Source organism: Poecilia latipinna, unplaced genomic scaffold, assembly GCF_001443285.1.
Source record: "Poecilia latipinna isolate Pla-1442-1.1 unplaced genomic scaffold, P_latipinna-1.0 Scaffold394, whole genome shotgun sequence".
Taxonomy (NCBI): Eukaryota; Metazoa; Chordata; class Actinopteri; order Cyprinodontiformes; family Poeciliidae; genus Poecilia; species Poecilia latipinna.
In genome coordinates this window covers 78,313-102,624 of record NW_015113010.1, presented here as the reverse complement: position 1 = coordinate 102,624, position 24,312 = coordinate 78,313, and the positions used below count along the sequence as shown (strand labels likewise).

Below are 24,312 nucleotides of genomic sequence, written 5' to 3'. Positions count from 1 at the left end.
CACACAAAATGCACTCTTAATGGAGGCAGGAAATGCCACGTACAAAAACTTCCTTTCTTTCTAAGTATAGGCTAATATTCAGAGATTAAGCTTTCTTGTTAATTATTTTCATTTTAATTAGTAAATCTTAATTAACAATGAACATTTACCCTTAAAATATTTTGGCTTTGGAATGAAGGAGGGGGGTGAAGAAAAGAGAGAATAAATATGACAATCTTTTCGGGACCTCCGGGCAGGATTACTGATGCAGGCTGCCTTAGTTATTAAACACGTTCTAAATTAAATGCCTCCATGAATTTTGCACAGAAATATATTTTCATAGTTTTGCATGCCAAATGTGACATTTTATATTTCAGATTCATCTCGCTGCAGTAATTTTCAAGAAATGTCATATAAACAAAGATTTTGTCATTTACCAAAAGAAATTACTATGCGTGGCAGGTTTGGCCATTGCTTCTCTCTTTCCATCTCTCTCTCTCTTTTTTTTTTTTTTTCTTTTTGCCTCTCCCTGCTTTGCCCCCTTATTCTGCCTGCGCTAGTTGTTTCAAGTCAGCAAGCCATAAAAAATCTTTATCTCAGTGAAACACAGCAATTTGGGAGATAATCGAATGGTGACTGGGGGGCACAAACGCCAGTCTGAGGAATTATACCACAATCTCCCCTGCATTTACAACCTTCCTCAAAGCCAGTTGTCACCCTGGAAGGAAAGCCCCCGACTGAAGATTCATTACATCTTTAAGCCAGCACGGTGGCATAGCAGGCTCATCCCCAGATGCAACACAACAGCACACTCACTCCCACAGCTGGTGATGCTACCGCTACAACTGCAGTCCCCTTTTCTCGCTTCCCCTCGATTGGTTCCCCCCTCATTTCCTCTCTCCCTTTTTTGCTGCTTGGGTTTCATCTTCGAAGATTGCATTTTCCACCTACTGATGTTTCCTTAAACGGGAGACGCTACTCCCAAAACGACAGAAAACAAATCTTTAAAAGCTGAAACGCAAAGCGCAGCTGGATGGTTAGCATATCGGCTGGGGGGATTCCTTTTGGCTCACTGCAGTGTAATACCTACATACAGTTATATTCAATTAATTAGGAAATTCCTATTCTTGTGACAAGAATACCTTTTGAAAATAACAACCTTTCAGCAGGTATTGAACATACTTTAAATTAACCCCAAATTTCTCTATTAAAAAAAAATATATATATATAATTTTTTTTTTTTTTTTGGTCCGATGTAATTTTTTAATCTTAAATGTCATGTTTTCATTAGCTGTAGGCAAAAAAAACAAAAACATCTTAATTAACAGAAAGAAAAGCTTGAAAAACACCAGTCAGAGTGTAATTAATCATCATAATGTGTTTAACTTGGTGAACTGAGTTGCTGAAATAAATGAACTTTTCAATAATATTCAAATTGTTTGAATAAGACTGCATGTCTCTGTATAGGCATGCTCATATGGAAACACTTAATTTCCCCTCTCTCTCACTGGTACCGTTCACTACCTCATTACATATAATTACATCATTTAGCAGTTTTTTCCTGGGGTGGGGAGGGTTAGGGGGTTACCAAACAAAGCTGTTTTCTTCTTGCAATTTGTAAATAGGATCGATACATTTCCCATGACATCACACTCTCAAGGCAATTCCAACAAGGCAGCTCCAATACGTTGCCGCTGCAGTTGCCAATTCTTTATTCTGTAAAAGAACCAGTTTGGTTCTTCTTAACATGAGAGCAAGTTTTATGCTACCTTACTATAAAAGTCTCGTTGGGTGAAGTTTACCCACATATGTCACCATTTCTCCCAGCATCCCTGCATTAAAGCCATCAGCTTAATTCATTAAATATGCTATAAAAAAAAAAAACATATACTTGTTTTGTAAATGTGAAACAAAAAGTGGAATTGCTCTAAGTGATAACCTACCAAGTGTAATAATAGTTGCATTTTAAAGTGTGTATTTTAAAATACAACTATTATTTTCTCTCAAACCAATCACATCAGGTGTGTGTTGCTGGTCGCCGATGCTCTAAGGCATAGGACTGAGTTAACTTTTTTAGACCTGCTCTGACTTTATTCACTGTGGAAATCCAGTAATCAGTGCATTCCAACACAATGAAAATGGTCAAATGATGCAGCACTCTTTATGTGCATTCCACTTTACAACGTGTGTTTACAGCTCTATCGTTCAAACTGGGCGTATGGAAAGCAAAACTGGCTCAGAAGTCGCAAACATGGTGATTAGAAAACTTTGAATGGTTTTTGGACTCTGTGTGCTTGGCCTGGCTTTTGATTCTGACGAACATGGTTTCTTCCTATTAGCTGCTACTCACGGCACAGAATTACTTTCTCAGACTTTACAAAGACCTTTGTGATTCTTTTGACTTGATGAATTGCATAAAACAACCTAAAAAAAAAACCTGCTAATATAAATAAAATTTAAGAAGAAATTGGTAAACTAACATAGAAATTTCATATCTAACCAAAGCTAATTTAGAAATCAAACTATAATGAGAAATCTGGGCGTTTTTATAGACTTACTTTTAGCTTCTGAAATGCAAGACGTTCCAATCTCGGGTTACAGAGAATATAAGTGAAAACCAATGGGACCAATGAACCCAGAGAAAAATTACGAAATGTGTTTCTTTCCATCTTCACACCCTTATTTTCAGTCCAACTGATGTGCTGTTTCTCAGTCCACCGTCGCCTTACCTGCCACGAGGGCCGTGATGCAGAAGAGGAGGATTGTGGGAGCTCTTTGGCCGCCGCCGCCTCTTCTCGGCCTTCGCCGAGCGCTCTGATCGACAGGCTGTCGAGGTTTTTGCTGCAGTGCACAAACATTTGTGTGTAACACACACCAGTACGAGGGGCTAACCCTGTTAACAGCCACCTGCATTTTGGGGCCCCTGTTGTTCCACTCTGTAGCCAACAGCAGCTCAATCTAATAACAGCACAACAAAACACTTTCCATTGGGTCCCTCTTTCTCTCTCCTTCTGTGCTTTTCCTCTTTTCTCTGTGGCTCTCTCTCTCTCTCCCTGCTTTTCTCTGCCTTTCAATCTTATCAGCGGTAATGTAATAAGCGCTTGCTTCGCTCGTCTCCTCGCCACCTCTCTTAATTCCTCAAAATAAAGCAATATCACAGGGGCCCCGGCCTGCCTGTGACTGGGGATAAGATGCTTGTTAAAGGAAGGATAATTCAGCAAATAAACGCTCTGCATCAAAGGCGGGCGCTGGGTCTTTCTTTCTTTTCTCTCCTTCTCTCCCTCCCCTCTGTTTGCCTATCAAAAGTATTACACATGCTTTCATCAGTTCACAACATGGCACAATGTGCTTCCTAATGCAATTACTCAACCTCCATTAAATCAGAAACGGTGGAAACAAATGAATTACACATTTGTTACAAAAACACAAGTCAACTCTGTGTCTGTTCTAATTTTCTCTCTCTCTCTTTCTCTCAAAGATGTATGGAGAGAAAAGTGAAATCATTTCTCTTTCCATTTCAGGCAGATGTAGCCCTGGGTGATGCGTAGAAAGTCTCCGATGTCTAATAGCCACCCACTATTGATATCAGCAAGGATTTACAGGGTTCAAGGCTGTCTGGAGGAGGTCATCTCGCTAAACTCCAAATCACATTCATCTGACAGGGCTGGTGTCCGACTTACCACCCACCCATAACACGGACCAGCACAAGCCGTGGCTCTGAAGCGTACACTAGTTTCTTGATTTTTATCATCTCAGCCAGCCTGGTAGTCGGTAATTAATGAAAACTTAAACATGCTAAGCTTGATTGCCCGCGGGGCTCTCGCCACGAGATGTGAAGTCTGACCAAAGTGGATGGAGCAAGAATTGATGCACCTCCTAGCCCAGTGACATGGACAGATTTCTGTGCCCCTGAGCCATATTACCCACAATGCAATGCCTGCTGACAGCAGAAGCCTTGCAGAGGACATATGAATCTGGCGCGTCAACGGTAATACAAATGCTTCTCACACAATTAATGATCACAGTCATGTGACATCAGTTTTACATATGAGGGGGGGAGGTTGATATGAAAGGAGCTGTACTTACCACTGAAACAATGTGTTCACTCTGGGCTGGGGCCTTAATACTTCATCACAGGCTCTCTGTGAACTGGGTTCCTTCAAAAACAAAAAAAAAAAAAACATAAAATTGAAGGAATTTCTCATTTAAATGTTTTATCAAAATGTTTGTATTCTGTAGCGTTACAAATTACAGTGCCTTTTACAGAATATTTTCACTCCTTGAGTTATTTCTCTAACCGTTGAAACATGTTTTTCTGTAGAATTTAGGTCTAGATGTTTACGAGGGCATTTTAACTCAAAAATATGTTATTGTTTTTTGTTTTGTTTTTTCCCTGAATGAGACTTTTGATGTGCTAGCTTTTGTCAGGGTCATTGTCCTACTGGAGGATTAAATTTGATCTATCTTGATATCAATTCTTAGCAGCGTCCCTGTTCCTGCTGAGGACAAGAATCCCACAGCATGATGCTCTCACCACCATGCTTGTTGGGGGTATGGTGTGTCAGTTACTGTTCCTCACAACTTGCACTTTGCATGTTGACCAAAGAAGCTTTGAACTATTCTGGCTGCAGCAACAGTTTTTTTTGTTTTTTTTTTTTTTGTTTCAGTAAATACTCAACCATAAATAGGCAGGGTCAGCCACTGTCCTCATTTGGGTTGATTAATCAAACAAGGATGATATAAAATACATCTTGTGTTGTTGTCGTGCGACAGGATAAGGAGTTTGAATGTTTTTGCAAGGCACATGGTGAGCTAAGAAAACTGTTATTGCATTTAGACATACAAAAAAAGAATGCTAACCTGAAGCTAATAACTAGGTCAAATAAAGTAGAGCGCATGGTTTGTAAAGGTTATAAACAACTCGGGAGGCTAAAAATATAGATACACTTGATTCAGCTTCCATACGATGCATGGGCATTTACCTCGACATCGCCAGTGAAGAAAGCCATTAGCCTTTTTTTTCTCTTTGCCCACTCACTCTGTTCCTGGGTTCCCTTCTGATCTGGTTGCTAAAAATACATGCAAATACAAACACGCACACATACACTCTTTCTATGGATGCAGACTTATGAAACAGTACAGTGCACCATAATAGCAGAATTAAGCACAAGGAGCAACTGTAATGCAATCTGCAGGCAATCAATACTGAGCCAGACCCTAAAGACATGGAGCATTTGATGAGTGTTTCAGCCAGTTTTACATTCAGTCAGCACATTCACTCACACACACCCACCAATTCAGACACATTGACATTACTAAGTGACAGCATCTTGCAGACGAAGAAAGAGAAGAGGGGGGGGGAAAAGCTATAATTTTTAAATAGATGTGAAATCTCTGGTGGATAATGTTCTTTCATTGGAAGGTGGGTGTGCAAACAGCAGAGGAGCACGTGCATATTTTACCAGAATAAGACAACACTGATCCCAGCACTGATAGAGTGGATGCCACTGATTATCCACTTATGCGAAGATGAGTCAACTGTTGCAGTGACTTCCAAGTGACATTGAAAACACTGTTTGTACCTTTGTTCCTATATTACATTTGCTCGCTATTCATGTAATATTCTCAGTCTTTTCAAATGAGATTAGAACTAAAAATACAGTGAATAGAACTCCTGCATTAATGCCTGCAATGCTTTTGCAAACTGGATTTCCCAAGACAATATAACCCTGACATTCTTCTGTCTACTCTCATTCCTCTTTGACTGGGGGAGTATAAGCATGCAAACACTATTTTTTTTTTCTCAGAAAGGCGTCTGATCTTAGTGCTAGTTTGTAAAATCCCCTGTTGTAAAATAATATGTTGTCATGCTCCATTTTTTACTGAAAAGACCATAAGACTGGGTAAAGAAGCAAGCAAAAGCAATAGACATAGATGAAAGTTGAAAGACAGAATAAAACTGAATAAGTGAATTAGGTGAGAATATTGCATGTGGTATAAAGGATAAAGCTGAAATCCATGTTCTAATTTTGGGCTAAACAAGAATGAGTAATCTAACCTAGGAAAAACCCTTGAGTGTTTGTTTCGCAAAAAACATTTAAAAAAAATCACAGCTGAGATTTTAGGAAATCAGTGAAAACAAATGCAAAAAAAAAAAAAAAAAAAAAAAGATTACACAAAAAGAGAGCACACGACCCAGGGTGAAACAGGAAAGAGAAGAATCAGTAAAGCAAGTTATACATACAGTCCACAAACAGAGAGACAAAAGCAGACAAACGCATGTTAAGACACACACAAACGCAAGCACACTGTGTCCATTAGCCAAACCTCTGATACACAGCATAATGGACACGGCTGATGTGCTGGTGAATATGGGATGATGACACAGATATTCCCCCCTTTGTAGCACTGACCTGCTGCAGTGAAAGGCTGCCAAGCGTGATCATGTCAGGCCGCACACGCTCCCTCAGCTGCTGGGCGTAGCAGGGGATCACTTCCTCAGCTGCTCTTGCTGCAAGAAAAAAACAAACAAACAAACTCCAAAGATTGTCTAGAATATTACGAGACAATGTGAGCGATGCAAGTTAAATTAATTAATTTCATCGACAGACTATAGAGTTTTCAAATATCTCTGAGAGGTCTTGAGCACATTTTTTTCCCCACATACATTAAATCCTATACCACCATATAAGGTGCACAAACCATGAAAAAAACCTGCATAGAAAAGTGTTATTCTTTATACTGACAGTATGCCTACACAATAAATCAGCCTCTGAAACAAATAAAAGTATAGCATTACTTTTTACAGCACTTTCCCTGCCTGTTACCATCCTCCCTGCTTGGAGTCCAGCCTCTCCTCCCAGCCAAGCACTACTCTCTGCCTGTGGTTTGGCAATGGTATGGGCCTGGGAGGGCCTGGGGCCCGAGGCATCACCACCACCACCACCACCACCACCACTGTGGAGCAGCAGTCGCCGCTGAAGCACCAGATCACCCGCCTTCACCTCCAACACCTCCTCATCCCTCGAGGCTTGCAGCGTACCTGGAGAGATAACGCATCGGTGAGTACGCTCAGACACATGCATACAAACAGTCACACACAGATGCACAGGCGGATGGGCATTCATAAACATCGGCACATGCATCCGCGTGCTGATGGATGAGCGTACTTAGCGGAAATGCACACCTCCACACACATGCACGCAAACAAACACGCACACACGCTGGCGTGTGTGCTTTTGCACAGAAAGCGTGGAGGTGGACAGTCGTGTACTTATGCAGAAAAATGGAAAAAAAAAAAAACACAAGGCAGATCCACACATGCACTTTCACAATCTCGGCATATACTTCCAAAAGTAGTCACACAATTTGAACTTTTCCATATGTTCCCACATTTTAACTACACTCTTAAATCTATTTTATTGGAACTTTGTGTGATAGATCAAGGGTGTCCAAATAATTTTATGTGAATTGGTCACAATTCAAGAATGGTATAAATTTGGTCTGTAAATAAGGACTATTGATGCAGATAGTGAATTTTAAGCATGTTTAAAATGAGATTTTAAACTACAAATAAAAAAAGATGTATATAAATCAAAATCTAAAGATAATCTTTAACCTTTTCATTCGTTATTTATTTGTGGCCCACAAGCACTTTCAACTTGTCAGCTTTCATTCTCAGGGCAAAACATTTTCCAACACCACTGTGATGGAACAAAACAGGAAGCGGTGCACGTCTGTGAAGGAAAAATATTGCAACATTTTTCTCAAAGAAAACCTGAAAAGTGTGACATGCAATTGTAACCATCCCCTCAACTTTTTTCAAACTGTAATCCAGCACCACCAAGAAGAATATATTTGTTCATTTTGTAGACTTTTGTCAAAATTGTTAAAATATTGTTGTTTTCATTTTGCCTCATGATTAACTGACCTAAAAATAAGTGACAAGACAAAAAACATAAGATGTTTGCGGCATGTTAATATACTTGCAAATCTTTGTGCTAACGTAACAGAACAATACTTTTTGAGAAATTATTCTTTTGAAATTTAGATAGACAGCATAAAGTTGTAAATAAACTAAAGCTTAGTTTCAAAGAGTATAATAAAGATGACCTAAGTTGCAGCTCTAGTGCTGCAGGGTCAAACTTTCTTTACAACTAATCGCAAGAACTAGACACACAATCTTCTCGCTGTGAGTCTTTGCAGTTTTGTTGTCCTCCCTCAGTGATGGAAAACATGACAATAGAGCGTTTCAACGTGTGCAGTCCAACATGTGTAGGAGCCAAAGCTGTTGTCGTTGGCTAATGCATTTTTGTAAAGAAGTTGCTATCAATGCCTCACGCCTCGCAGAAAACAGGAATGAAAAGAGTGCCAGTTCTGTGTTTGTACCTCGCTGAGCCAAAGCAAAAGAATCCATCAAGATAAAAAAAAAAGATTATTTCTACGCAGACAGAAGAGGTTTTTGCAGGATCTCAGTTTGACAAAACAAAACAAAACAAAAAAAACATCCTCAGCACTGGCCACTGTCCATTTTATTAATATTTTGCTTTATCCATTCTTTGGCTTGTGAAATTCATGGTTTCAGACAGGGAAAAACAAAAGCCTTAGAAGCAATCGCTAAATACCAGGATCAGCTATGAAGACATACTCCCCTTCTGCCCTGCTGCCACGTTGAACACTGTACCGTCTGTACCGGTGGGAGGCAACCATACAACTACATAAGGTAATTGTTTTGAAGTCTATTGTTGCTTCGTAAAGTGTTAACTGGCAGCCGCCACAGTTTCACTTCAGCACAGGAGTACGAGCTCTCTTCCCCTCCTTTGGTGTCGCTCTTTGCGACTCTCTCAGCCTATTGCGTGGAACTGTTAATCCGAGATCCTCTTTACATTCTCCGGTGGGATTTTTTTTATGAACATCCCGAGACAATGAATAGGGGCACTAATCTCAGTAGTACAGCTAAATCCAAAACAATGGCGAATAATGCGAGCCTTCTAAATTCTGCCATGCTGAAGCGGGCCTAAACCCATCGCTCGTGTGCTGGAATTACAAGGTAGGTGTGCGTCATGGCAAAGGGATCTGGTGTAACAGTCTTCACGTAGAACAATGCCAAGCTTTAACCATCTGTGTGTCGCCTTGATGAATGCAGTATGAAATGAAAGTGACTTAATTAGGAAAGGCACACCTGGCATAAAACAATTGTCATCCATGGAAAGCACGAAGAGGGGTCCCTTTTGACTTTATTCTTTATATGTCTGTAGTCTTGTTATGGATGTGTATCCTATCCTTGTATAGCTTGTTGTACTTACGGAATTGAATATTTAAGTCTTACTGAAGTATTTACAATCTAAACTTTTTTCACATTTGTGCTACAATCACAAAACTGCATATTTTATTGGCGCTTTATGTCTCTCTACACAGTAGTGTATAATTGTGAACTGGATGGAAAATAATCCAAAGTTTGCAAACTTTTCATGAGAAATCTGAAAAGTGTGTTGTGTATTGGTATCCAATCCCAAGCATCATCCCATGGATATGTGACCAGTTTGCCGTCTCCTCCATATGGCTTGTGCCAAGCTGCAAATGAGACTTCTTGTTGCTTTCTTTCAACTTGGAAAAAGAGAAGGTCGGTGGAGAGAACAGATAGTTGAACCTTCAGCAGAGTGCGTCACCAGGGCTTTGGAAATCTGTATCGGTTCCAGATTTACCATGGCCCTCTTGGCTGCTTCTTTTATCAGTGTTCTCCTAACTTGGCCTGTCAGTTTAGGGGGATAGCAATTGTGCAAACCCACACACGGTTCGACTTCGTTCTGCAAATTTGATACATCATATGGCTATTGGGTAAACTGATTTTATTTAAATGTATCAGAGTAAGGGAGGCTGAAGAAAACTGTCTGCCAATCCTTTGAAAGTTCTATAAATTATGAATAAACATGTAGCATTTTTTCCAGCACTTCAAAATTCTGCACCTCAATGTTTTGATCAATAGCATAAGACACCAATGAAATCTAACAATGTGGTGAATATTAAAGCTAACTAAGAAAGTATCAGAGTACTAATGGGATACATACCAGGTATGTTTATAAAGGTTTCATCTTCATTCAGCAATGCCGTCATTCTTTCATACAGTCTGTTTTCATCTGCCTTCAGTATTTCTAGAAACCAAAACATTCAGAAAATGACTTCACCTTCTGTGGAAAAAAAAAAAAAACTCATACATTTATCAGCTTCGAGATTACTTTCAACTTATCAGACAAGTTAATCTAAACCACATCTTAGCCTGCAAACTGGAGACGTTGGCTGCAGTGGAAGAGGGTGAAAATGAAGTCCGTGCAGACGGGGGTAATGAAATAGGAGCATTAACATGCCTGTTAGCTGGCCTGTCATCATGTGATGAGATTTGATTTGGTGAATCCTTTGATATTACAAGGCAGTGATATCCAAAAGATACAGGTGAAATGGCTTCTCCATTAATAGCCAGGTTTCATTATAACATGCATATTGGTTGGCTCCCAAGAGCTTGCTTTTAATAGGCCCATTTTAGCAGAAGGCTGCAAACTATTGATGTGGCTCTACATGCGTCTTCTTGACTGGGGAGAGGAAACTCTACAGTGAAATGAAAACTGACCAATGATTCGTGACCTTCATCAATGACAACGAGTTGGGTAGCCAATCTAGTGATGCCATCGTTTGGTGTATTTACATAAAATGTCCCGCCGTCACAAATGGCAGCCTGCTACCAGTGATCTCCCTCACCCCTCTTTAATGAACCGAGGAGAACCATTATGACAGAGAATGGCATACTTAATTCCAGCTCATCTTCGGCGCTGACCCCAGCCATCTCGCATTGCCTTGGGTCTGTCTGTTCTGGCGGTGGCGGGTCAAAGTAATTTCGAACACGTTCATTTCCTTTGGAAGGCGAGGAGGGAGAGTGGAAGGGTTGGGAAAAGGGAGACGGGAGGTGTGTGTGGGGCGGGGGGGGAGGGAGAGTATGAGAAGGGAAGGAGGGAGTTGTACAGGTTCAAGTTAGTGGTTATTAGAAGCACATGAAGCAAAATTTTAATTTTGAAACGCACACTGTCGAAGGGCAGTGGCAGCGGTGGGCTAGCAAGATAAGGCAGCGCCAAGACGAGACGAGTTCCGAGGCAGCAGAGAGTGAAGTGGGAAAAAAAGACTGCTGGGCTTCTCAGAGCACCTCTCTATGGCCTGCAGTGCTCTGGGGCCTAATTAGCATGCCGCAAAAGGTCAAGGCAGGCAATCTCTTAAATACAACTCCCATATGTTTGCCATGTTCAAAAGAAACTAATGAGAAAGTCTACAAGCCTTAAAGTACCTGGAATTTCAAAGACAATACCTTCTAAATACTCCAAGGTCAGCGGCCTTGAGGACCAGGCAGGTTTGGGGGACCCGATCCAAAGGAAAATAACCCGAACCCTTGTCTCATTGACTTCTTATTAGCAATCACTGACCTATGGGTATCAAGTCTGCGCCACACAGTTTATGGGAATCAAATGACTCCAGGGCTCGTTCCATTGAGAGTACACACCGCCGAGCAGCTTCCTTGACCACAAATCATTCTCATTTACAAGTCTTGAATATTTCACTCCGATCCAAAATTGCTTTACTTTGTATTTCTCAAGTTGTAGGGGGCATGGTCCATTAAATCATGATACTTATTTGAAACAAGGCCTCTCTTTATAGGAACCCGAATGTGTTGAGGCTTGGATGCTTAAAGGTTGTCAGTAGGTGGATTTGGATTGGAGTGCCACCACCCAAATATGACAAAGTTCACAGAGATCCTTTCAAGCTCATCTAAAATTTCTGCAATGGGTTTGCACACGCGGTCCGCACTCTGAAGTTAAACACTCAGACGGAAATACTTATTAACTGAGGAGCTGCAGTGTGATCTTTTCAATGGCGCCATAAATTGACTGTGAAATTCACATGTTAAATCCCTCTACACTGTTAGCAACGAGTTTGAACAATTTCTCTGCAAATAGCTCTGAGGTTATGAAACCCTTTTTTCAAACACAAATTTGCATAATGGTAGTAGCTTCGTGAATCGCCTTTTGAGTCATAGCTGTGATTTACCTAAATAGTCTGGCTGCCCTCCAATTCATCCCTCTAATGAAAATTTCAATTATCTGTTCTTACATACAGAGTATCTGAAACTAACATTTCTCGAAAGCCCAAGACGCTGTTAGCAGAAATGATACGAGTTATTTTTTTAAGTCAAAGCGTCACACAAATACAACCGAGTCTTTCAGAATTCAACAAGCTAATTGCCATATTTTGTATTCCTCTTTTTTAAGGTTATTTTTTAGCTAGATACCAAGTTTTTTATTTAATCCAAGTATGCTGGTGTGGTGATTGTGTGACTGCGTTAACAAAACAAATTAGTTTCTCAATGTGTTGCTAAAATACGATTGCTATACAACATTGCATCTTGTCTAACAGTTCTATGAAAAACATTAAAACAGAACTTGCGAACCCGTGAATTCAGAAGTCACATCAGCATAAAAACATCTTTAAATTGATGCATCAGAATAGATCTTTGTCACATGTCTATTTTATTGGGCCAATACAGATTTTTCCCATCTTTAAGATGAGAGCCCTGTTTTTATGTAGTTTAACTCTTTTCCTTTTAATGATGTGGTATGGTGAAAACAGCGTTGCAAATATTTATTTTAAGTAGTTTGTAATTGTTAGCTATGCTACAAATATTTTCAACCGTATAGTTTGTTTGATAACAGCCAAATAAATCTTACCTTTTATATTGTTATAATTCAGTAACTTTTTACAAACAGTTTCTTTTTCGCAGGTTATATTTCTTTAAACCGTTGCAAGTAATTGTTTTGTTGCCGTTTACAATTCGTTAACACTGTTAACTATGTAACCTTTTTTTACGTAATTTGATTTTAAACTTTGTTACAAATGTTATTTTGATTGCAGTTGATCTTATGTTGCTTCAGTTTAATAACACTGTTGGTAGGTGAAAGGCCATAAAAATACACATGTTCAGAAAGAAAAAGGATTGCTTTAACAATTACTCCATGCCTTCAACATTCAAATCTAAATTTATTACAATAAAAAAAACATTTACTGTACATAATTTTACAGAAATAAACATCTTCCATTAGCAGACAAGAAGGGACAGATGTTTTAGTGTTTATTACACTGTATATTTATATTCACTGTATCGTGCCTCACTTTCCATTTTAAAACAGTGGTGGTGCTCATATTACCTCAGGACGCATTTTATAGGGACACTAGACAAAATAAAAGATTTGCACTTTTCGGAGAACAACTCAGGAATAAACATTTCTTCCCACATGAGTCTGATTCTATTTCCACTGCATTACTAATAATGACAATAAGGGTAAAATAATTAGTAACCATCCACAGCCAAAGCAAAATAAGCCACATTAAATCAAGAATCTAAAATGTGACTCATCCCTGAGAAAAACTGGCACGCTCGCAACCTTGAACGCATCCTAATTTACCATCCCATTCCTCAAGAGTTCTCCCTGACATACTGAATTATAAAGGGGCATATTCGTATGCCTGATTGGCCTAAAGCCGTGTTTCGGGGGTGTTGTGAGTACACCACACAGACAGCGGATCGGCTCGGTAACATAGTAGCATATGTAAATGCACTCTCCTATGACTCCAGCCCACCACAAGGCATGTAGCCGAGAGTGGGAGTCAAGGCTGATTGTGTCGAGGGTACTTCTAGATAGAGATAGAACACCCACTACTGCAGAGCGATCTCCAGCGGAAGAAGTTATACGACGGTGCTTGTTTGGACACGCTTGCTTTGGAATGCCAGGACCAAGGGCCCCTCGAACGGAGAGAGAGCAGGAGAGAGAGAGAGAGAGAGAGAGCAGGAGAGAAAAGAAGGAGGAAGCGAGAGAAAGGTTAGATCAGGAACACATCTACTGTCAACAGATTTGAGGCTAATGAAGAATGAAGCTTCACCTCTTTCACTGGCAGGGGCTTGCAGCTCCAATTTTTTTTGGTGAGCTGCAAGGGTGCTATCTGGCCTGTCACCTCGCATTTTTCTCCCCAGCCAACTCGGAGAATTGGAAAGCGCGGCGCTTCCTTCTCCATTGAACGCAGGATTTTCTATGCCCACAACAGCAGCTCTCTCCTCGCTCCCTGATAAAATAAGCAGCAACGTAAATTGAAAGGCATTGACACACAGGCCAAAACAACAGCTATAGGTCAGAATGACTCACCACAATTTTCTTTTTTTTTTTTTAATATTAGACATATTTATTATTAAAACAATTCTACTACTGATTCCTATGCCTCTAAATGTTCAAGCGCATCCGCCTCAAATGATACTAAAACACAATTAGGTTAAAATTAAATCAGAATCTTGCAGGAGGAGGATAAAAAAAAGAGGAGAAGAAATGATTAAAATAATTACAAATTGCGCCCTGACAAGCAAGAGCAAAATTTAGCCCAAAGCCATTTGTCTGTAATTAGTTAATTAATCCTTACACAAATTATGAGCAATAACTCATCAAGCAGGACTCACCCATCAGAAATTCAGCCGACTTGGATTTCTTCTGCTTAGGTTGCTGCAGAGCCTTCTGCTGTAACTTCTGGAGGGAAATTGTTAAATGAATAAATTAGCTGCAGAATGAAGATCATCATTTATGATCCGCAACTAACGCAGTATTTTAAATATGGGACGACACTGAAATGTCATTTAATTTACATCGCCGCTAAAGGGGTCAAGCACTAATTGAACAACAGGAGTGGAAAAGAATTTAATCATAAATAGATAAGAAAAGTTGACATGAATGTGTAATGAAGGTCACATTAAAATACTTCCTGCGCGCTTCTAAAACGACGAGGCAACAAAAGCATCTCCTGGAAAATTGTGCATTCTTAACCGAACGGGATGAGGGCGTCACTGTGCGTCTACCTAAAACGCTCCCGACTTATGTTAAAGCCTCCAAATGAAACTGAAATAAAATATGCTGCGTTTGCGGGAGAGACCTATACATTTCTGTGGAGAAATGGTAACTTTAAAGGACCCCTGTAGGTGGTCTTCAATTGCATAAAACAAAAAAAGACATCCAAAAGCCAGTATGGTTTTCTTTAAATTCATAAACATGTGAAACAAGCCGCAGTCCCACATTTCTCTCATTTCTGCAAAGCAGAAGAACAATGCAGAGGCAGGAGGGAACGGACATAAGTAGTTGTGTTTTTGTGTTACTGATATGTTTACATGTGAACGTACCATATGAAAGAGCTCCGTTGCTTAAAGCGTATGGAGCTCTTTAAGCATTATTTTATGCAGATTCCAGTGATGAACGGTGCTCATGCCCATGAACAGCATGTATTTGTATACAATATTTAATTTCAAAGGCAAAATCAAGGGGCAGACTGTTGTTGGAGGGGTGCAGAGGGGGCTTTTTCAGTTTTAAATGACAGAGCAATTAAAATAGCAGAGGATGACTTCCAGACCAATCTGGAAAGAGGGGTTTTTGTAAATCTGTTTTTACATTCGACAAGCCCTACAGCAAGACATTCATTTATACCACTGAGATTAATGCTTATCTAATTGTAACTTATTTAAAAACCATTTTCCTTTCGACTGGGTACCAATCATCGTCTGCGATTTGTACATACTGTGTCGTAGCAAAGATGAGAGAAAAATGTTGTCATTGGTTATGACTGTCTCCCTGTATTTTTTGTGTTTTCTTTCCATTTTCCGTACATTCCTTAATCGTCAAATTGAAATTAATCAGCAGGTGACCGGAAGCGGACAAATTACACTTTGACCAAAACTGATCCGTCAGATGAATCCTAACAAATCCAATCTTTTCCCAGTCAGTGAAAGCGAGATACCCGAATGCTAACAGAGAGCACAAACAACACTTTTTGGTGTGAATTCTGTTACTGAGTGAAGAAGTGTGCGATTCTTAGCGTCAGTGAGGTGTTAAGGGAGCAAAATGTTCATCAAATATTTGGAAGGCTTACCGTTTTCCAGAGAAGTGATTTTGTTTAGTCCTTTTGAGAATACACTTTAAGCCCCATCATGGAAAAGTGCTCGATTTGGAAATGGTGAGAACCTTTCAGAAATTTAAAATTCGAGGTAAGTATCTTATGGATACACTCGACGTGGGGATGAGTTTTTGCAATTAACTCATCTGCAAGAGCAGAATGTTACAATTAAAATACTCAAAGCAACAATTATAGAAAAGTTAATAGAAATTTTGCTAATTAAAACAAACCTGATATTCTCTTTTTATTTTTTACTCCATAGACAAAAAAAATAAAATAAAAAATCCTTCTGCAAACCAAGACCCTGCATGACACATCCTGGCTACTGTCATTAGAAATCGGATCTACACGTTAGCCTCTCTGTCGTTAGCTAGAAGGAGAGGCATTTCAGGAGACATTGACAACATCCTCAGACCATACGAGGCCTGTTGCTTGATATGTCATAAGTGGACGTAACATGCAGATGCTGCACTTCCAAAATGACAGCAAGAATTTAATCCTAAGGGGGGGAAAGTGTCATAGAGGTTTATGAAATAAATTCAAAAGTTTTGAGAATAAAATGACGGTTCAAAACCCAACTGCTTAGTCCCATGATACATTTCCCCAGTGCAAAGTAGTTATTGCTGTACCACTGCAATTACACTCAGCATAAATATCCTGCTGTCATTTTGCCTTTTTAATCCCATGCTTATTTTTATCCAAAATGTGAACTCTGCATTCAGCTTCAGAAAAAAAAAAAAAAAAACGTTTATTTGTGGTGTCAAAAGAAATCCGTGACTTATTTCCTTTCTTTCCTTTTAAATGCGATTGTTGTCAAAATGAATAGAGCACAACAACAATGCCTTGTTCAGTTCTCGTTGCATTCAAAGGCATAGCTAGAAGGGCTTGGGGAAGACCGCTTGCCGCTAGGGGCTGGTGGGCACAGACCAGCTAGAAAGTGAATTTTGCATACTGTACGGATCATCGCCCAGTTCAGCCCAGTCACATTGAATCTGCCGTCAACCAATTGTGCTTCATGAAACCGTCAACCCTCATTTACGTCTGCCTGTTTTCTTCCCCGCACAGCTGTAAACAAGGCCCCAGCTTTGAGCTGTCTTCCTCTGTCACTGCGCACGCTGCTTGCCAGGGGAGAGTCGACAGCGAGCGCTCGTCTTCCCTAGGACAACTTTAGAGCTACCATTTCCAGACAAACACTCGAAACACCAGGCGCAAAGGAGTCAGGGGCGTGAGATTTTCTGGAAGTGATACAAGTTTTCAGAAGCCCGCCACGAATGCTTCTGCGCATATGTTGTCTCTTGCTGTAATGTTAGATTTTCTACAATGATGTGGTATATGAAAGATTTTTAATCATCCTACGTTGTTTATTTCTTTGCACTTAAAACTTTTTGAAGGATTAGACCCAAACAGCTTGGAAAAAAAAAAAAAAATCAATGAAGGCCTAAACTATTGTCATGTTTTAATGTCACAAAGTCTCTTTTTAAATACAAGCAAAAAAAAAAAAATTTTTTTAAATGCCGTGTGAAATGTGAAATGTCATAAGAACAATGAGAACCTCTACAAAGCCCCCTCGTCGTCACTAAAGATAAGGTTAGCATTTTCTTTCAAAGAAAGATCCGGCCCTGCCATTAAAATATGCCAGCGTCTTAATTTATAGAGCAGACTTATACGAGCACGGTAATTGTGCAGTTTCTTCTAAACAACAACTGCGTCGCTTGGTGTAGACAGAAAAACATAATTAGTATTCAAGCTTAATTAATCTACGCTGGCCCCCTTTAAGTGAATTAGTCAATTATTTATGCATGTGTGCTCCTTTGATGCTAACAGATTGTGTATGTTAGTGGAAAAACCTTGAAAAATGACTTTGAAAACTTTCCGCCATTAAATGTCACTACAAGTGTTTTGCAGGGACTTTGTTTCAATGAAGGCCATGAAAGCTTTGTGGGTAGAAAAAAAAAAAAAAGATTTCATGAATTCTTATTTTAGCCAAATTACCATGCCGCGAATTTTAATGCCAGCCAGAAGAACTCTGATACTTCCTTGATCAGAATCCAGGCCAAGGGACAAACTAAATCACCCAAATATGTCCCCGTTTTGTGTGCCCCTAATCCATGGAATGGAAATCTAACACAGGTCGGATCAAGGTCTTTCTTAGGATCATGGGAACTCTTTGGGATTTTCAAGAGCCTTTTTGTTTTTACCCCTGAGAACCGGGCACTGGCCTCTGCTCTCCTCAATCCCCCATTGAGAATGCAGAGGCAGTGCAGAGGAATGTTAAATGTCAATGGTCAGGCTGCAGCAGCACCTTTAGAGAGAGGGAGGGTCCGAGGTATGAGGTATGGCCTTCTCGAGTTCAGCTGTGTTGTTATGAGGAACAGAAGTGGAACTGCACTCACGTTGCCAAAGACGTCCATCTCCGCAAACGGCCAAAGATCAAGACAGGCTGGCTGTGACCTCTTTGCAACAGTAAGCCATGGACTGAAAGACAAGAACACTTCTCATAAATTCATCAAAATAAATAGCCAAAATAAAGACATCAGTCTTAACCGCATGAGCCTGACTGATACCGTTTTAAAGCTTGCAGTTATTATAGTTAAAAATGCAAAAACAGAAATAAAAACACCACCACTACAAAGTGAATATGTCCATGTTTTATTTATCAACTACATATTTCTATTCTATATATTGTCATAAAATTTTCAACAGATTTTGACATCAATTCAAGTTATCGACGCATTCACACATATCAAAACAAGTCCAAACTTAATGATATTTCATAAGTAGAAAATAAAATGATACAAAAAGCAAGTCTTGGACATTTGAAGAACATTTTTCAGCTATTTTAATCCTCATGGATAGCCTATATAAAGGTTTCTTTTGACAAGGGTATTACAGAAGAAGCATTTTATGATGAGTAAAAGCAAAGTGTTTACTCAAGTGCTTCCCATTTTCAAATTTTCTAAACATGCTAATGTTTAGTTATATTCCAGAAGTGAAAGAGACAGATTTTCATGACAAACCAACCACGCCCAGGTGGTCCTCACATGATTTCAGACAAAGGAGACGAAATAATAATCAGACGAGTTGTTCATTGCAGAGCTTTAGACAGAGTTACAAATAGTAGATAAAGCTATTCCAAATAAAGGACTATATAATCCATGCTGCACAAGACTTCACTGCTGAAGAAAAAGCATGTAGAAATATCGTTTCGCACTTTTGGCTGAACTTTAGGACAAGCTAATATAACACTAGACTAGAAGGATATAATCTGATATAATCCAAAACTCTTGGATGTCATGTCATAAATGAGGTTTACATATAAACAACACATCAACAGTGTTCCGAGAAACGCCAACATCATTTTCCGGTATGGGTAGACTTAACACAATTGAAAGATGAATGAATTTTTGATATAAAAACAAAAACATCTACGCATGAAGTGCTGCTTGTTTGGCAAGACAATAATCCCAAAACAAACACACAGCCAAGGACAGCCTCTGTTTGGCTTCAGAGAAAGAAAATAAAGCTGCTAGAATGGCCCAGTCGGTTACCTGACCGGAATCCAACACAAAACCGGCAGAGAGAGCAAAACATCAGACTGCATACACAGAAGAGGCCGGCAGCATCTTCAAAATTTGAAGCAAGTTTGTTTGGAGAATGTGGTTGAAAATCCCTCTTCATTAATAAATGGGGCATGCTTCAACATAAAGGAGACTTCTTGATGCTAACAACAACAACAAAGGTTTTCCTCCATGTTCAGGTCTCTTAATCAACTCTTGCTCTCTGTGTAATCTCGCTTTTAACACATAATTTATGAACCGATTTGTATGTGTAGATTATTTTGATCACCAACACTTGGTGCAGTTTTCATGTCAATATCTTTACTACAATTCCTTCCATTGAAAAAAAGACGGAGGTCCTCAATGCTTAGCTTCACTTTTGTATCACAGAAGCTTACCGTGCAGAAAAAAGAAGCTCCTTCCAAGCTATGTCACACCATCTCTTTTCCGCTTGTATGTTTAAAACTATTATCTCTGCAATGCATCTTTGAGAAGAAAGGATAATAAACAGCCTTTATTTTCAGAGATAACAAATTATTTGCCCCGATTATTCAAGTTTGTTTATTCATTTACATCTGATGCAATATCATTTGGTATTTTTATCTTTTTTTTTTTTTTTCCTGTGGTAATTCACATGGCTCGTGCAAGTTTCTGCTGAAATAGCAAAACAAACCCCGGGCAAAATGTGAAAGATTATCCCATACCATGCGAGCTAGGATGAAATGCTACACTTTTTCACACTGAACACTGCTCCACTGGGTGTGATTGAAAAACATGTAAAGCTATTGAATCCGTGGTTTGTATATGTGAGGGGAAAATGAGTGTTGTAACAAGTGGGCCAGTGTTTTTGTAATTGTTTCAAATTACACTCGACGTAATAACTCAGAGAAAGCAGAGCCAGTGTGCGGTCCGCTCACATTAGCCAGGCACAGACCACAGGATATCCATGTAGCCTTATCATGGCCCGCAAAAAAAATTTAAAAAAGCTGATTATGTAAACAAATGTGGAGAATAAAACTCTCTAGCCATATTTCCAGCTGTCTCCATTTGTATCCAGTGGCACTTGTCACCAGAGGAGGGGTAACACTTCAAGACTCAGACGACGTTTTGCAGCATTTCCTTTACATGTGTATTATATTAAATTAGACACCAAAAGCCAAAAACATTCCCGTTTTTGGTTGGCTTTACTGTTTTTTTCTGGGTTATTTAAAGAGTTGTGTGTGCCTTTGCGCGTGTGAATGTTTTACACAGGTTGTAAAATTGTGATGCTGTGAGAAGTCTATTAATTGTTAAAGCTGCGAGCCTCCTGCCAAACACTGACTCTCTAAACAAAGAGGTTGCCAGCGCTGTTGTGAACCACATAAATGACTGATTCACTTTTCTGCTAAAGGTTCGCAGTTATTGAACACAACAGCTACGCTGGAAAAAACCTCGGGTCCATGAGAATTCGGAGCGCTCGCTGCGTCTGAGTTGGAATCAGATAAGCAATATTAACATGTATGAGTTCAGTGGTGCGCTGAATTATTTAATGTGTGCCTACCTAAATTATACATACAGGAGTTTTCTATTAATGTGTTTGTTTTTTGACCTGTACATAGCGTTTTATTTTTCAGATATGAAAGAAATAATAATAACAGCTCTGCTCAGAGTACAACAACACAGCCTCTATTTTTTTTTTTTTTACTTAATTGCTGTGTTGAATTTTGCAGCTCTTCGTGATTTTTAGCAGATTTTTGTTTATTTCGCAGCATTTGGTTTGTTTGCAAACCAGACGAATTGAAGAAATTTGTATAAACTATCAGAAGGACCATTATAGGACTATCAGAAGTCCTATAAATAATAACAGTCGACAAAATGTAGTTACACCCCTTGCATTTTTGTCACATTATCATTAGGTTATAAGGAGGAACCTTTATAACTTAACTTTAAAGTATCTTAACAGATTGTGTTTGTTTTTTTGGCTCACAAATAACTCTGAAGTGGGCTTTTTTTTTTTTTTTTGCTTTGTTTTGTTTTGTTTTGTTTTTTTTCACACAAAGAATGTCAATACTTTGGAGAACTTTGTACTCCACTACAAGTCTTCTGGGAAATTATCTTACTCATCCAAATATTGAACATTTTGCCCATTCTTCATTTCAAAACCGCTCAAGCTTAATCAATGTTAAACTCCTGCTAGAGATTGTTATTTGGATTTAGTTTTTGGACTTTGACTGGACCATTCTAACACATGAATAACTTCTGAAAAAAACAATACTATCATAATTTTGGTTGTATGTTTGGGGTTCTTTGCTATCCTGGAAGGTGAGCCCTGTCATAGGTTTTCTTGTATTTCACTCCATCCATCTCTAACTTACTGGGGTTTTTTTATGGTGTGATCCAACCTGAAATCCTCATTTGGCCTTCTTTTTCTTTTTTGCACACAGATCAGGGGATCTGGTCTTATTGTGTTAAATTGTCACAATAAGATCGAGCTATGGTGCAGCAACAAATACAGGTCCATTCTTAATGTACAACTCCTCCTAATCCACCTCACATCAGCGATTTCAGCCGTATAAAAACAGCTGCATTGCCTCCATGCCGAGCATTTAAATCCATATGCACTCAAAAACACACTGCCGAAGCATTAAATTTTATTTTCAAAGATAAATTTTAATTTACAACAGTAAAGTAAATGGAAATTAACTGTACTGAAGTGAATATTTCAAAGTGTGTTACATTTGATTAATGCGGTATAAAGATAACACATTTAAAATTTATCAAAGATTCCTCTTGCTTGCCGTTAGTGGTGTAAAATCTTTCGACAGGTATTGCCTCTCTAAACCAGCTTCTTTCAGACTTTGATCAGACTAAATGAACAACGTATCTCACAATAAAAAAGTAACACATTATATTGCTTATTGTATCTGTCGTATCTCTTCGGATTAATCGGAATATTACCTTATGAAGCCAGACTTTTTGCCTTTTCATGGGCAGCTTCTCTTCAGTCGTCAGGCCAACAGTGGGCAGGCGTTTCTAAGCGGCACACAACACACACGGTGTCAGATAACTTCCTCCCACGCACTCTCATTGACTGAAATACAAGAACAAGAGAAAGTCTTGAATTAATTATGCACGGATAAACTTTAATGATAGATATTCGGAATTGGACTCATTTGATTAGACATTTTAAAAAAAAAAAATTGGGGGGAAAAAAAAAAAAAAAAAAAAAAAAAAACTAACATCAACATTCAAGTTGGCAAGAACAAGTTTAATCTACCAGGTGGCAATACTATATTAATGTTTGTGTTCTTTGCTACGCTGAATTATTAATGGGAGTTGTGGCAGGATGCTCCTTTGACCAAGTGTTTACTTAGCGTTTCACTAGAAACACAGACACCAAAGGTATAAGTGATTGCTTTGTGATCTCCCACTCTCCATTACAATGGAGTTCCCCAAACTGAAGTTAAACTGTTCCCGGTGCCTTTTTTAACATCTATTATGTAGTATTTGACAGTTCACACAAACGTAGCACCATGCATTATTAATGGAGAGGTGCACACAAATATAATTCTTTGCTGAAGACAGCCGACAAGCTCTGTGGCTGCTGTGAGGGATAGTAAGACAATGCCCAGTGGATTGGCCTGGCACTAATAACACTAATGTCCCCCTTGGAACAAAATCATGAGCTACTAGCTAGCGGTTCCCTTACAACAAACATTCAGACTGCCTTATTTATGACTACAAAGTCATCAGGGCATTGGTGGCCTTTTATAAAAAAGGAAAGCAGATTGTTCATATACGAGAGCATCGCACGTGGATTCACACATCTTGAACCTCTCTCTACATTCAGCCATGTTCTGCTCCAAGTCTCAGTTTCCAAGAAAAAAATAAATACATTTCGCATAAGTCCCATTGAATTTTGCATATTGCTGAGTTTCGGGCATGTGACCCGGATGACGCGCGAACCATGTGGGGGAATAGTCACAGCAACTTATTTACCTACCTAGGTTTATTTAGTTTTTTTTTTTTTTTTAAAGCATGAAAGTCCCACTAAATAAACATTATATTTTCTGTCCGGGATTCGGCACCGAGTTAGCTGCTAACAACATTAGCACTCTGGGCAAAGCTAGGGCTTAAAAATAATATATTTTACCTTACATACGAACGCTTGCTCTTCCAAGTTACTGTCCAATAAAATATCTGAAAATAAAATTTAAATTATGCTGTCATTACCAGTTAGAAAGTGGGCGCTGCAAACTCTGGCATTGTTAGTTTCCACATCTACTGTTTGTTGATCCACTTTTCTCCTCTTTTTTTTGATTTTTTTATTTTTTATTAACTCCCTTGTGACTAACTACCTTCGAAACACGAAATACCGTTTATCTTTCTCTCTAGTAGAACAGTTGGAACAACCATGCATAACACAGACTTTAGACATTTTGATACTGGATCAACAGAAGTAAACAGATTACTTTTTGCCCTCGGTGCTGCGTCTTCTTCTTTTCTATTATGGCGGATCGCAATCACCTTTAATGTGCATACCGCCACCTACTGTACCAGAGTGGGTAGCCGGTGTTACGTCATCTGAAACACAGGTAGTAAACAGTAAAATTTAGAAGAAAAAAAAATTAGCTTCTCATGCGGCTATGTCTTCTAATAATGTGTTCATACTGAGATCAATAACACACAGGTGGACTGTGGGTATCATTTAGGTTGCCAGAGTGAATGAGGGGGAGCGGGGGGGGGGGGGGGGGGTGGGCGATTTTTATAAAATTTTTTC

At 39.2% G+C, this 24,312-nt stretch overlaps 1 protein-coding gene across 5 annotated transcripts in view; it reads right to left on the bottom strand.

The window, feature by feature from the left end:
* The window catches only part of ofcc1 (orofacial cleft 1 candidate 1), an 88,978-nt gene extending 64,838 nt beyond the window's left edge, over window positions 1-24,140 (bottom strand). Inside the window, exons 1-12 of one of the 5 annotated variants that reach the window (XM_015037111.1) lie at window positions 24,005-24,140; window positions 22,491-22,623; window positions 18,390-18,471; window positions 14,519-14,585; window positions 13,954-14,133; window positions 10,780-10,884; window positions 10,047-10,130; window positions 6,779-7,021; window positions 6,393-6,490; window positions 4,962-5,048; window positions 4,066-4,136; window positions 2,709-2,820 (exon numbers count right to left, since the gene is read on the bottom strand). In XM_015037111.1, the coding sequence (XP_014892597.1) occupies window positions 2,709-2,820; window positions 4,066-4,136; window positions 4,962-5,048; window positions 6,393-6,490; window positions 6,779-7,021; window positions 10,047-10,130; window positions 10,780-10,884; window positions 13,954-14,133; window positions 14,519-14,585; window positions 18,390-18,407 (1,065 nt within the window). In that variant the 5' untranslated portion in view covers window positions 18,408-18,471; window positions 22,491-22,623; window positions 24,005-24,140. The other 4 variants (XM_015037112.1, XM_015037114.1, XM_015037113.1 and 1 more) reach the window with 4 other exon arrangements.
* Between the last annotated feature and the right edge of the window lie 172 nt (window positions 24,141-24,312).